At 42.1% G+C, this 14,655-nt stretch overlaps 2 protein-coding genes across 6 annotated transcripts; both read right to left on the bottom strand.

The window, feature by feature from the left end:
- Nucleotides 1–4,113: 4,113 nt before the first annotated feature.
- On the bottom strand, nucleotides 4,114–6,680 carry LOC118412492 (post-GPI attachment to proteins factor 4-like). Its single transcript, XM_035815379.1, has 2 exons — nucleotides 6,553–6,680; nucleotides 4,114–5,669 (listed from the first exon to the last, which is right to left on the bottom strand). Exons 1-2 carry the CDS (start codon nucleotides 6,646–6,648, stop codon nucleotides 4,335–4,337), a joined length of 1,431 nt encoding a protein of 476 aa, XP_035671272.1. The 5' UTR covers nucleotides 6,649–6,680; the 3' UTR covers nucleotides 4,114–4,334.
- A 1,218-nt stretch (nucleotides 6,681–7,898) lies between these two features.
- Nucleotides 7,899–13,525, bottom strand: LOC118412245 (post-GPI attachment to proteins factor 4-like). Of its 5 annotated transcripts, none has more exons than XM_035814972.1 (4): nucleotides 13,453–13,525; nucleotides 11,295–11,408; nucleotides 9,663–9,785; nucleotides 7,899–9,414 (listed from the first exon to the last, which is right to left on the bottom strand). In XM_035814972.1, exon 4 carries the CDS (start codon nucleotides 9,273–9,275, stop codon nucleotides 8,031–8,033), a length of 1,245 nt encoding a protein of 414 aa, XP_035670865.1. In that variant the 5' UTR covers nucleotides 9,276–9,414; nucleotides 9,663–9,785; nucleotides 11,295–11,408; nucleotides 13,453–13,525; the 3' UTR covers nucleotides 7,899–8,030. The 5 variants fall into 5 exon arrangements, with proteins under 5 accessions (XP_035670865.1, XP_035670864.1, XP_035670867.1 ...); XM_035814971.1 differs by having other exon boundaries at nucleotides 13,392–13,469; XM_035814974.1 differs by lacking the exon at nucleotides 11,295–11,408.
- Nucleotides 13,526–14,655: the final 1,130 nt, after the last annotated feature.

Raw genomic sequence — 14,655 nt, 5'->3', positions numbered from 1 at the left:
CGTATTATGTCTGCTATATGGCGTTGAATGTTCTCAATAAACCAGCCATACTATGCTATGAAACCAGTTGCACTGCTAAGCGTGAACACCGGAAACTTTTACATTTTCAAAATTTACGAAAACTCAACTCTATCTATTGCAGAATTACGTCTGCATCAGTCTCCACACCTACTCTTACGTAACGAGCTCCGCACACTGCCGTCCGCGTGCCGTCCTCAGGATAGTTCACAAGTAGAGATCTTCAAACAAGCTATATTGCCAAGTGGTCACACAGCTACTCTTCAAGGATCTCTGTAGCACTATGTTTTGTAGAAATGGAATCTCTGCATGGATGTCTTTCCGAGTGATGGCCCTCTCTACGCCGAGGTTCATACTTCAATTAATACATACAGATTAAACCAGGCGTCAGGAATTCTGACGTGTTGTTTTGCAAGTGGTTTTGACTAAAAATATTGCGGATGGATACATCAGAAGTACTATAGGTCTCAAGCACTTTCTGTGTAATGTGTGCTCCCGCACGTATTATAGAGTGCGCATGTGTTTAACGTGCAAGCTTTACATTTATTGCATAGATACCGAAGGGGAAATGGAAGGTTTTATTTCAGAACGTGTACACACATACTGTATTCTTAGCTACACAAAAGATATGTTGGACGTTTTGAGAACCCTTGGCAAGAACAAATTGATGAACCAAACAATTTACAGAAGAAAATATACATTATAGTATTACGTCCCGCTACTCTCACGAGAATCCAAAACTAGCGATTAAAGTTGTCATTATCGGGTTTCTAAAGAAAAGGAACAAGACATATCCTCTACATTGCATCATGTCCTGATGTGACACCAGTCTTCATTAATCTCAAAGAACTTAAATCAGTGTGCATTAAGCAGTTTCACATACGTAAGACATTTATATATTTCAATGCGTCTTTGTTTCACAACGATACTAGTAAATCTGATAATCGTACGTTTACGGCACATTAATTAGCCCAGAGTCTATAATTCAATGTTGCTCAATGTTATTCCGATAATCCAGCAATAATCAAATTTATTTGTTTGAATTCATAGCTGTTTTATGAGTTGTGATATTGTCACCACATGTAAATATAAATCAATCCATGAACCATTGTTACTACAACTGATTAAAACAACACGTAATAAACAATGGTGAACATCATACCATGTGACCTATCTAGTTTTATCATTGACTCCATATTCTAACATATTGGATTCGACTTCTTTTGACAGTGAGACAGTGGAAGACGAGAAGGTTCCTATTTATTGTATAATGTATGGGTTCTGTGATTTTAGTTGGAGAGTAGTTTTTTGTCTGTAGACGTGATGAAATCGGGATGGAATCGATGGTCCCTTTACAGAGCTATTTTCTTTCGTGATCGTAGAGGAGACAGTTAATTACACAAAATGTTCTGGAAATTCATCTTAAGTCATCAAAAGTAATAATAAGGCAATCATATCATCTATAATGTATGGATATTATGGACATTCCATTTCAATGAAGCACTCTTCAGTACCCGTTTTTTGAGGTACCTTAACACGTTATGAACGTTTGAGGGTCCTCGGAATTTTTTTTGAAAGGGAGTGGCAATTGAGGGCTGCTAAGTGTTAAGTAGCCTACTTGGCAATCGGGCAAATTTTGAATAGCAAGCATGTTTTTTTCTGATGCGGAGATTTTGGGGATAAAAGAGCCCGAACCAGGGGAGACTTTTTACATTGGAAGCCGACCAGCGAACCTACATCCACTCCGACGATCCGACAGACCAGAAGACTCTATCTCTACCACCATGAGCCTGCTGCAGATCATCCTCATCGCCTCATTCGGCTGCCTCTTTGCGTCTGGCATGATGCCCATCACAGGGGTAAGCAACATCTTTGTGAATTCTTCCAGATGCATCTATGGATTTAGCCATCCTTGTTAGAATTGGAATATATTGGAATATCTGTACAGATTGGGCACGGAAAGAATTGCTCTTGTTTTGGATGTTCTAGATATCAGTCTTGGTGCTTTGTCGACACCGTGTAGCATTGCGGAGTTAGATAGATATTTCAATTCTAATCAATCGTTACTGTAACATCTGCAAATCTTGTTGAAATAGTCACTGAAAGTAAGAGGGAATAGGACCTGGGCCCAATTGTCACCTAGAATATAAAAGACAATGCCTGTATAATTGCCTGCTAGGCAGCATTGTCTGCAATCAAAGTACAATGTAGCCAGATGCTGGTTTGTTGAGACAACAAGGCCTCAATGGGCCTTAGTGCAAGAAAAAAGTTAATATCCCTGTAAAAATCAGGGCGCTCCGAACGCTTAGTGCTAGTTGTAAAACGTCTTCCACCCTTGTTTCGCAGTTTTGCCAAACTGACGCAGATTGCATTGACGCTGACGGAGACGACACCTCTTGCTGCGCGCAGTGGAACGTCAAGATGCCCATCCGCGTGTGCAAGAGCCTCCGAAAGGAGGGTCAAATCTGCAAGGTCAACTCTCCAACCTTCCCTCTCCTCTTGCGCCCGCGGAGCAGCTTCCTGTGCCCCTGCCACGGCGGCTTCGAGTGCCATCCGCTGGAGGGGAAGTACCGCGTCGGGAAGTGCAAACAAGTGGCTATAGAAGCGTCAGTTTAGGAACGATGTCACGTTGAGCGGCACAGGCTGCCACTGAGCGAATACTAGTAATCCGGATAGTTTAAGGTGAACAGCTGTCTTGTCTGGAGCCCAGCAATGACAAAAGCACCAGATAGGCTATCTATGGTATGACAGATACATGCAAACGGAGAAACGGAGTTTTGGGTCTTACATAAGTATCTATGCATAATAATTTATGCTGCTCAAATGCTCGTGTCAATTTTGTGTGTGAATAGATACAGCAATAAATGGGGTAGGGAATTTCCCGAGCAGCCTCGTAACCCCTGCTTCGCCTATTGAGTCAGTGAAGTCAAGCTTGATGTTTCTGACTTAGGGGGAAGAGATGCTGCTACAGTTATCGCTATGGGCCGCTCTTCATCACCATGATGGTAACACCAGGCCCTACGAAGATGATTTAGAAAAAAAAACTAAGGCGTATAACTAAAAACATATATGTGAAATTTGAGGAAAGTATGTACATAATCAATCCTCAAGACCAGCACAACTGTACAAAACCCAGGCTAATACTGTACTTAACATCATACCGTATAGTGTTTAAGGCTCCTTGTTTGTATCTGAAGCTGGTCAGTTCAGTGCATAATTTGAGTGAGAGGTGACACTAGCTTTTCCACAAAATTCTGTCCAGCATGACTGTGCAAAGCTCGTTCACCTGAAGCCCTCAGTGTCAAGAAAGGGCGACCACGACTGCGACGCTCGTCCAGCTGCCATAGCAGGACTGAAACTGCTACTGATTATCTGTTTATTATACCAATGGATTGACATTGACAACGATGTTGCAGGTTTGTTTGTAATGAAATTCGACTCTGACTTTCTTCAAATTGCAACAACACAATAGAATATACAAAGTATTTCCATTAGACGGAAAGCTCGTAACTCGCAGTTACCCTCATTACATACAGGGTAATCTTGTGCTATTTACGTCCTTTTAACCTCTCATGAAATTACTGAATTAAAGGGAAGTCATGTTGAAACGATGTCTGCCTCTGTGGTCTGTCTTCTTTTCACACTGTATTAAGTATTTGTCCAGAATCTTAACAAAGGTTTTCTTAGACCGGTACATCAAATACATTAAATGAATGAATGAAGACCTTTATTGTACATTTTGTTTTCTAACAAGCTAAGTACAGGTCAGGGTGAATAGAATACTTCTCCTAGTGATTCTAAGTACAGTTCATGTAGGGTGTGATACATGACTGAGACTACAAAGTCTAAAGTATACTAGTACTAGTATGTACAGGTTCAACTTCTTCTCGCTTCTTAATACAGTTGTAAATGTAGATGCAGGTGGAGTTTAGAATACATGGTTTGTCTAATTGCATTAGAAATATAAATTTTTCAGTGTTATTTAAGACCTATATTTATTTATTTATCTATCTATCTATCTATGTATGTATACAAATGGAGAGGGAGAGAGATCACGAAAGTTGAAAAGTGAATTTAAAAACATGTTTTATTTTTGATGTTGTGGTACCACAGTCTACACGATGACCCCATTATTCATGATCATTCCATGATCCAGAAAGCTGTTTCGTCCTGGGGAGGGGGTGTCTCTACGCATTCCAAATCGCGTCTCGTACTAGTCTTTGCCATATAATAGCCAAGTGTTTGACAACATTGTCTCTTCACCTTGTGCTTCGTCGCCCTCTATGTGGCACAACATTATCAATATATGATGATGATCAAGCAAAGTCTTTAAGATAGACGTTCTCCCCCTCGTGCAGAGCCGAGTACATCCCGATATGTGTGAACAGGTTTGGTTCCACGCACACCGGTGCGAGACCAAGCTTCTCCGCTAGGTAATCTAAACCTGCGTCTATGGGATACCAGTCAGGCACAAAGCCCTTTTCAAACTGCGATACGATACTTTTAGCAACTTCTCTGTGATACAGAATGGCCTGTGTGCAACAGTCGTTGGCTTCTAGAACCATGTAAAGTTGTTTTGAGATTCTTCTGAGCTCTAACAGATGTGGTCTTGAAATGGCCAGCGCTGCCAAAACACAGCAGATCAAACTTGCCACAAAGTACCCATCCAAAAGTCGGTGGTTCTCTCTGTTTCTCTCACATAGTAAGGTATACAGTATCCGGAGGAGCGAGCCTCCAAATAGACCTATGCTTAGTAATTCTAACAAGTTTCTTACAATGCGACTGGGCTTGTCTGTGTAGAAATCTCTTTGTAACGATAAAGGACTGTACAGTTTTGCTAAAGTTTTTGACGCTTCAAACCTATACCGTCTGTCTTCGATCTTATCCACAACATAGACTAAGACATCTACTGCTCCTGGTACAACCAGTGCATCATCTTCTAAAAGAAGGACATATCTGGGGTTATAAGATAAACTCTGATTAAGACAGAAGATGTAGTCTTCTCTTTCTTTGTCTTGAAGATGTCCCGGTGGCTTGGCAGCCCCATACTTTCCGTATCTCGACACAACAGTCACATATTTTGATAAGAAGGCCGCATCGGTATGTGAAGAAGGGTTGGTTGCCACGTTGCAGATTAGAACATGTATTGTGTCCGGCAACCTTTCTTGAAGAAGTCCCGCCACAGTTTGGAGCAGGTATCTTGGTTTATAGTCCCCGCCATCTTTTATTTCTCCCTTCCTCTTTATCGTAACAAATCCAATCACCATCTTCACATCGTTAGTTGTTCTTGGTAATTGTGCATCACGCTTTTGTGAGAAGAACGACACCGCTCGTACTATACATTCATCGTTAACCTTCCTAGCATAAACACTAGGAGAAGCGCCACCTAGGTGGAGTTTCTGGTTATAGTAAACTGAAAAATACCACTTGTGACAACAGATCGGAAGGATCACGCAGAACACGGAGATATAGAGACCAATGGCCGTCCAGTTGCGTAGCAACAGACCGCACACATGACGTCCACTAGAACTCACACCGCAACAGGGCTTCTTCGTATGTGGCATTTCTTCAACTTTGATATTTGCCGATTCTGCTTCTATCTGATGAATGCCGGTGCTGAGTCCATGAAAGGAGTCTCTCCGTGCAAGGATCTGTACCGGGGTGTTAGAAAAACGCCACATGTAAGTGGAGACAGATCCAGTTAGTCTGGCGACTAGTGTCTATAGGCACTAAAGCCTGGCTGCCAATCCTTTTAGCAACAGTGCATGCTGGCTTCAATGCTAAAAAACACTGGCATGATCATTTTTATGCTATCTTTGTCATATGTGTAAACAAGTGCATTAGCACGTTTTCACAATTTTCAACTACAACTATAAAAATTGTCATCTTTCTGACGAGATTAACCTACAGTATCTGTAATCTATAAAAAATGGTGTCCACTTGTTCTTCAGTTTTGTTAAGGCAGTTTCAGCATACGACCCGTCACGATCTCGAGAGGAAAAACTTCACACCCTATAACGTTACATTTTTCCCCAATAAGACTAACCTTCCCATTTTTTCTCTGGAAATTGTACATGTATTGATATATCGGATGAAGGAGGCCTTATACTGAGATTTGAATTGAGTGCTAAAAACAAGTCTTTAGCGGCTCTCTTGGTCAATACTAGTTGTGTTCGGCTACAGTGAGCCTTCAGCGAGTCGGCTCCAATCTACTTTGTTTGGCTATTTAGTCACGCATGACGAGCTAAGGCGAGTCAACGGTCTCAGCGAAATATTTAATTGTTTTCGTACGTTTAAACGAATGACTGTATAGAATTACAGTGCAAACAGTTTATTCCGACTGTCGTCTGGGTCTATGGCCATGACAATCTGGAGCGTTTCGACAATGAAAACATGTATGAGGGAGGGGGGCAGTGTCGCCAACAGGTGTCCAATACATTTTCGCCATTATCATATGTCTGATACTGGCGACTTGGTAGCTTACATGAGAAATAAACGTCAATCAAACAGAAAGGTACAAGAATCAAAACTTACGAAGGATAACTCTGATACGTGAGTCGATTGTCCCCAGCTGGGCCGTGCAAATACACTGACACTGTCGGACAGGTAACCCGTGCCCTTTGACCGCATAAACAAAAATTGCTACCTAGCGATTTTAAAAGGAAATGCACCGTTTATAAGCAGCTAAAATAATTCACCCCTTCCAATGCAATGGACTGTCCAAAATTGAGAAAAAAAGACACCAACAATCAACTTATTGCCCCCGTGCAAGACCAGCTTCATCTCAAGTCAAATGGACCGGTCCAATACCACTTTCTCTCTAAATGGAATAATCAAAACAAGCCATGTTGCTTCAAGCTCCCTAATCCTGTTAAATTGTTCCGATAATAAAAATTTGAATCTAATTATCTCAATTAAGAAGAAACACCGGCCTATTGCCATCTCCAGTGCCCGTTCAAACTGTTTGTAACTGTTCTTCTTGGTCATCTGTAGATTTTAAACAGCACCGTGCATGGGACAGATAACGTTACATGTGTGTATGTGCATCTTTGCTCTCAAAGAGATTATCTCTTATTTTAGATGTCGCGACTCCCCAGTTTTTGTATGTTTTCTCGATGCCTTTAAAGCATTCAACAGAGTTAATTCCCATTGAATATTCTCATTGAAGAAACAGCCAGTCGGTACCCATATAGAGCAATGAGGCTGTGCGAAAGTTGGACTGCGGGGCAGTAGCTTCTGGTCTTCCTTCTTTCCTTCCTTCCTTAACAGCTAGAAATTGTTTTACAAGCTGCTCAGCAGAGTACCTGTTAAGGTGGTACGAAATATTGTGTGCTTCTTTCAGATGCTGTCATTTAGAGTGCACTAAGGCAGTACTCTTTCTGATAGCTTCAGCTCCAAAACCTCCTTCCTGGCCTTTAAAGACGTTTGAGTTATTTGTTTGGAGACTGCAGCTCCAGCAATGGTGTCCCCAGGGGAGCTTATTATCTCCCATCTTATCTAACATATGGCCTATCTCAGTGCCCATGCCCAGTTAAGCAATGCCAAAGTGGGTTGTTTTATTGGAAAGGTTTCCGTAAACTTGTCTTGTTTGTTCTTTGGCGAAAGCATTGCAAAAGTTAACTAATATCTGTGAGGCCTTTGGAGCTGGCAATAATGCAAGGGCACAGGCTAGGGAGCATAGATATACATTTTTTGGTCCAAAAGATGGCCAATAGAACTAAATGAAATTATTTTAAAGCCCTCTATCATAATAATGGAGTAGGGTAGTGACCAACTCTACACTCGTACCAACTTTCAGCTCATTTTAGGTTAAAAATTATATGACAGAAATGAATCTATTTTATGATTTGACAGGAGAAGAAATACAAAAAAGAACAGTATATTTCAAGCATTCCTGTATTATAGCTGAAATATAAAAATGAGACATACAGAACATACACTAGAGGCTTCATTATACATATCTGACACAGGAAACCACAGATTCAAGATTCCTTTTATGAATCTATTCTATCTTACACAAAGCCATGGAGAAAGCCTCTGTTAATCTTCTTTTGTATAGACGAGAACATCCCGATATGTGAAAACAGGTTTGGCTCTACGGCAAATCTTCTGTAACCGTGGGATACTACAAGACCATTCATGTCTCCGTCTATAGGCGAATCGTCATGCCTCCTTGTCTGCAGATATCTCAAGAAGTCTACTGCAGTGTCTTTCCGGTACATAATTGCAGGCGTGCAACAGTTGTCAGCCTGAAACATCACATAGAAGTGTTTAGAAATTCTCCTCCACTCCATAAGATGCACTCTAGAAACTGCTAAGGCTGCAAGTATACTACAGACGACACCAGCCACAAAGAGTCCATAGATAGTGGCGTAGGATCTTTTTAGTCCTTTGTTGAAAAATAGCGTATGGACAAAAGTTATAATTGTTCCTCCTATGATGCCTATTCCAATGAGTTCATAGATATGAACAAAGATACGTTTTGGTTTAGTAGTATGAAAGTCATTTTGCATATATGTTGGAGTAAAAAGCTTGAAGAATGTTTTGGTGTAGTTGTTTTCTGTCAGCTCAAAACCTCTGTACTTCTTGTCAATTTTTGTCTGAATAACGTGGTAAATGACATCTAATACACCAGGAATCGCGAGAGCATCGTCTTCTAAGATAAGTACAAACTCCGGGTCGAAAGATAGGGCTTCTTCCAAACAGTAAATGTAGTCTTCTCTCTCTTTCTTGAACCTTTCCTTCAACCCTAACGGTGAAACTACATTTCGTTCCAGATATCTGGAGTGAACGGGAACGAATGACGACAGAAAGGCAGCATCAACATTGGAGGACGGGTCAGAGTCTACGTTACAAACGACAAGTCGAGTTTCGTTGGATGGATTTTCTCGAAGGATCGCTTCGACAGACTGCAGAAGATATCCTGGATTGTAGAGACTTCCGTCCCGCATTTTGACTTGTCTGCTGACCGAAACAAACCCAATAGCTAGCTTTACTTTGGAGTCTGCATTTGGCATCAGGTGAGACGTCGCAGATGATCGCGAGAGGAGTGATATTTGCGCCAGGTTCTTGCGATCATCGTTTACCTTCATTGCGTAAGCGAAGGAATCAGTCTTTCCCATGTGAAGGGTTTGGCTGTAGTAGATGGAATAGTGTAGTCTGTGGCAGAGAATGGGCAGAACGACGCAGAACATCCCGATGTACAGGATAAGCACATCGCACACAGGGCGCCGGAAGATAGTACAGCCTTGCATCATGAAGATCGTTTGAAAACGGTCAAATGTCACAGTTTCAAGGGACCACTCAAGATGTTGTAGCGACACCTATCCGCAGTGCGAAGTAGAACCATTCAACAGGGTTGACGACATGTTCCAGCGGCATATGGCAGTGAATATGCTACGAACTGTTGACGAAAACAAGGTGTCATTATCACAGGAATCAAAACTTCAGAACATGCATGAATGGTTACCCTCAAATGCTAACACGTTATGTCAAAGTCTATCAAACGCCATTCCAACAAATTCTATTCTGCAAATACCACTTGCATGTAATGGTCCGTAATGGTTCTTAAGTTATGACCATGCTGTCAGGTGAGAAAGTAGTCAGTCAACATCGTGTGGGCAAAATTGGTGTCCATACAGTACCTCAATGTTTGTGGCCGGCTGGAAGGCCAGCAAACGTAGCAGTGGCAGGTAGGGGCTGGGGGGCGTGGTGACCTGTCGTCCTCGAACTCAAAGTCCTCTTGGACGTCGTAATGGCGGCTGGAACTAAGATAGAAAATGGACACCCAGTGCTATTGTAACTTCGGCACTGGAGATCTAGTGCGGAAGATACTGAACACCGAGTGGTGAAAAAGGAACCCGTTACTTCGGTACTTTGTGGTCCGAACCCCGCTGCCACCAGTGTATTAAAGTACATGCTTACAAAGAGTAGACACTCGTAGGAATCAGACACGGGAGCCAGAAGTGATTGATGTTACGTTCAGACGACAAACATTTGCTAGACAAACTTCTGAGGGTCAGGGGATCGTTCTATTCACTATATAGGGGGGAGGCGATGGCAGAACTAAAGTGAATACAAGTAAGATACTACGCCATAAAAGGGCAGATATAGAGACGACAGAGGGTATGAAAATCTTCGTCTTCTTTATCATCTTCTTCTTACAGACCCTCTATCAACACCACTTGGGCATCGCTGATGGGGGGGGGGGTGATGATTAGGGCAAGTGGGTTACTTAACTTACTTTCCTAGTAGAGGTTAGGCTCCGGCTCTTTTTTGACGTTTCTTTTTTGGCGTTTTTATCGGACTTTCTATCCAAGCCTAAATAGATAGGAATAATGAGTTAGGAACTTGTGGGTACGGTATGATTTGCCCCTTATCTTGAGGATTTGCTATTAAATCATTCAAGTGCAAGTGCCTACTTGACTTTCATATAACAATGCATGGTCAGCAGGCTGCCGGCCAGAATCACAAAGGTTGCAAACATGTTGAATATATATGAACCTTTTGATCGGGGGTGGGGGGTGGGGGTGGGGTGGAAGTACCACTCTATCTCAGACTCCCGCCTGGCCGAATAGGGTTTGGCCCAGTTAGGAATAAAAGCCCAGTAAGAGTTACTAGTAATTGGCCTAGGAGTGTTATCGTGGTTTCTTTTTGCCAATTTCTACTATTTTTCCATCGACCTGTGGAGCCACGACTCAAAGAGTAGAAATATGGTTTACGTAGTTAACTATTTCTCAGCATTTATATGCAAATTCACTTTACGGGGTGACGTACAAAGCATCGAACAAATGAGGAAAGTAACAATTTATATGCCTAGGCTAAAAAATCATGAAGTATACGAGCGATCGCGATGATGTCACGGTGACGCAGTGGTAGGCAAAAAGCAGGTGTTTGGCAAACGATTGATTTACATATTAACCGGTAATTTGATCTGCTGATTTAAATATCAATTTTTAATCCAATCTACTGACGTCCTGGTAGGCACCAAACACCGAATACCCCGGATATAAACAACAACAGCGATCGCTCGTATTAGACTAACCGGAGAATAGTAGCGCACAATTACGAGAAAAGGAACAATCTCATCAGTTTCTTGGTAGCAGAAATGTTGATGGAAAGTTTGAATGTCGTCGCCATGTCATGTCCGCTCATGCCGAGCTCAACTAATCTCCAAGCAGATCCTACGGTTTTGAGCTAAATTTATCATACTAAAGGCAAGCCGCCTGCCCGTTCCGCTGCGACCTTTGAAAATAAGATTGACAAGGGATACCCACCTGGTCTTGCACCACTCCTAGCAGCACAGGAATACCTCTACTTTCACACCAACATGACTTAGTAGCCTAGACTACTGTAGGACAACTCGGCATCCTGTAGCTGTTGTGGGGGCCCTGAAAAAACAACACATAACTCCGCGGGAAAAATTCTCTCATATCTCAGCACTGTTATGCTAATGAGACGGTTTTTTTCCATTGTGAGCCGAACCTCTGCTTGGAGACTATCATTTCATCACGGTACTGTACCATTCTACGGCACTTGTATAGATCGTGTATATGGGAGCGACCCTCACGAGAAGACATAGTTCTATATGGGGGTTTCGAGACACACGGTGATTGAACGTGGCCAATCTGTTTCCGGGTCACATTTGCATTACGTGTTTCCAGAGCAGTTCAGGGCAGTGGTAGAAGGGAATTTAGCAACATAAAGTGTACTTTTTTTGCCACAAATAGCAGTAAAAGATGAAAGCTTAATGTTATTACCCAGGGGTCGCCAGGCTGTTTCTTCGGTGACTCAATGCAGTCTGCCCGCCAATCCAATAGCCTGAGCAAGGACGTCCTTGGCCTGAGTGAGTTTTGCCGGCTCTTTCGGGCTTTTACTCCTCGGAGCGCTAATTTTTGATCGGCGGGCAGACTCTCTTATGGGCCGCCGAACAAACTAACTGGCCGTCCGGCAATAAAAATCATTCTACAGACACAGGCCTTGAACCAGTAGAAGGCTACTGATTGAAGAAAGTGAGTGTGTATTACTGTTTGTGTACGATTCTGGAGACTTTTTTTCTGTGGACTGAATTTAGTATCTTTTATTGAGCCAAGTACACAGTGCGTGTTGGTGTATGATTGTCTTGTATCCTTTTTACGTATAGTGTGGGAATCGAGTACATGTAACGTTACTGTGTGCTATCATACTCGGGAATCTATTCTCTCTCTATGACGCCTTGACTGTAAAAATATTGTAACTTACATACGTGATGTGGTATCCCCAAATCAGATAGGCAAAGCCAGTTTATACAGAGACATGTGCAAAGTCATATCTCAAAAATTACCCAAATTGTTATGTCGTATTTATTAAGCGTTATGTCTGTAACATCTTTTGAAAGCTGTTCCGTCAAACTGCGAAGAGAAATACTTGACCCAGAAGTGAAATTCTGGGCCTCTATTGCGATATATATAAGATGACGCGAAAACCCCATAGAGAGCCGAAGTAGTACGGGCTGAGTAACAGATCCTCACAGATCCTCAAACCCTGAAATGTTTTCAAGTTTTGACACCAGAACTAATGCGTTCTCACGAAAAGCTTTATAATCATCTGGTGTATCAAGTGATCTCCAAGAGGTTTTCAATCTTGTGTGGAAAAAGAGTTTAAATCCAGATACTCCTCAAGAGATCCTCACGAGGTTTTCAAACACGGTCACTCTTACTATATAAGATGGCTGACCGTGAGGGTCGCTCCCAGGTGCAAAATCTCACTTGTATCCGGTTTCCATTTGAGGCACCGTTGCACGGTGTACAGTATGCCTACAAACATATTTTTTTTTAACGGACGAAAATTAAAGAACGAGCTATCGGATGTCATCCATATATCATGGAGGTTATATCACTAATCAAATCAGTGAGGCCTTATGTGGTAAACTGAAAATGGGGGCATAGTGACATTGTCCAACCATTCAAGATTCCATTCAAGCCTCAATCCACGTTACGCAAGGCTTCACGTCAAAGCAACAACACGTTATCTGATACTTCTGACGTGGGTTCAAAGGTCAACCAAAAAGTAGGTCACGGCAGTAGCATGGATGAATTGATGAATTAAATGAAAACATGATGATCTAAACCAATTTGAAGTTATGGTATCCGTCCTCTCATTCCCTCTACATGTCTTCTAGCATCACATATCTGTGGTGATCTGTCCTTACTTGTTCTTATTGCATAATTTGTACATATGATATACCGATGCCCGCGAGGATAAACTGACCATCTGTAGAATTCTGACCCTCACGCCAAAAAATTACAGTCGCCTGTCACCGGAAAGGCAGTTCTCAAAAACGTAGGCAGGAAAACTGAATATCACAGACGAGAGCATCTTACAGCAAGACCTACCTGTTAGTGCACACGTGTGTGGACGCGGCAGATTGCCAGGACGATAAAAACGATGACTTACCGGGTTCATGCTCGGAACGTTACAGGCAGATGTCACCAACCTAGGCAAATATCTGTTTGCGCATGCGGGCTAGGGTTGACATGACGGCGGTAGGGCGCTGGCAGATTTTTCAAGCGGATTGTTTTGTAGCTCGGTCAGATTTATTGCTCATCTGCGCAATTCAAAAAGGCACATTTAGGCTATAGCAACGTCACATTTCGATGATGACAAAGGGGCCCGATCGGAATGAAAAGTAGTCGACAGTATGCATACCTTGCGCTCATTTATTGGTTTAAATTTTTATTTTTCGTTGACATAAAATACAGTGCATCTTAGTACTGCTAACCCTGTCTCAGTTGTGAACTGAGAAGACAAGTTAACAATAAAGGTGTTTTGTACATGTACTGGACTGAGGTGGGTTGAAAGGTCATTCAACCAGAACAATAAAGGTTAAAAGTAGGTCATCCTAAGGTCAACTAGGTACAACCTTATTGGGTCAACAGTCTACGATACTGTTCAAAACAGAACAACTGGTTTTGGAAAGAACAGCCATCATATGTAGCAGACAGCCTGAGTCCCGAGGATTTCAAATATTTTGTGATCGAGTGAGCAAGGAGGTTAAAGTTCTTTAACCTCCTTGGAGTGAGTAAGGGGCCCCGGTAAACTATGAATAGGATGAATGCCCCCGAAGTTCAACAAATTATGGTGTATCGGTGGCTTTTCGTTTCTGTAGGCTTAAACAGACGACCACTTTTTCATGAGGGTATCGAAAAAAAAAGATGGAGAAAAAACAAATACCAAAATTTGTTTCCGTTGGACTACCAAAATTATCTTCCTTGCCCTTTTGCATATTGCTTCATAGTTAGGATAAACCTGCTCCCCAACGAAATATTTTCAGTGTAACTGACGAAAGATATCGAATGCTATCTGCAACGTCTGACCGTTTGCAAAATCATATCCTGTTGCTGGAGTAACTGCCGCTTTTGGCGTATCTTATAACCTGGATGTCTAACCCTCATCGACGCAAACTGGAGAGAGGAACTTATAGACACGTATCATACACCTCTCATGGCCACCCCACAACTCTCCAGACTGCAGAAACAATTCCCCCGGTTCTGAAAAATGCTTTTAAATGTTCCTGATTAGTAGATTCAATAAGATGAAGTCTTTTTTTTTATTTGGGTATCGGATGCCAATAATGTTTGTCACATCTTTTTATACGCT

Source organism: Branchiostoma floridae, chromosome 3 (genome assembly GCF_000003815.2).
Source record: "Branchiostoma floridae strain S238N-H82 chromosome 3, Bfl_VNyyK, whole genome shotgun sequence".
NCBI lineage: Eukaryota > Metazoa > Chordata > Leptocardii > Amphioxiformes > Branchiostomatidae > Branchiostoma > Branchiostoma floridae.
This window is presented reverse-complemented; position numbering and strand designations above follow the sequence as displayed.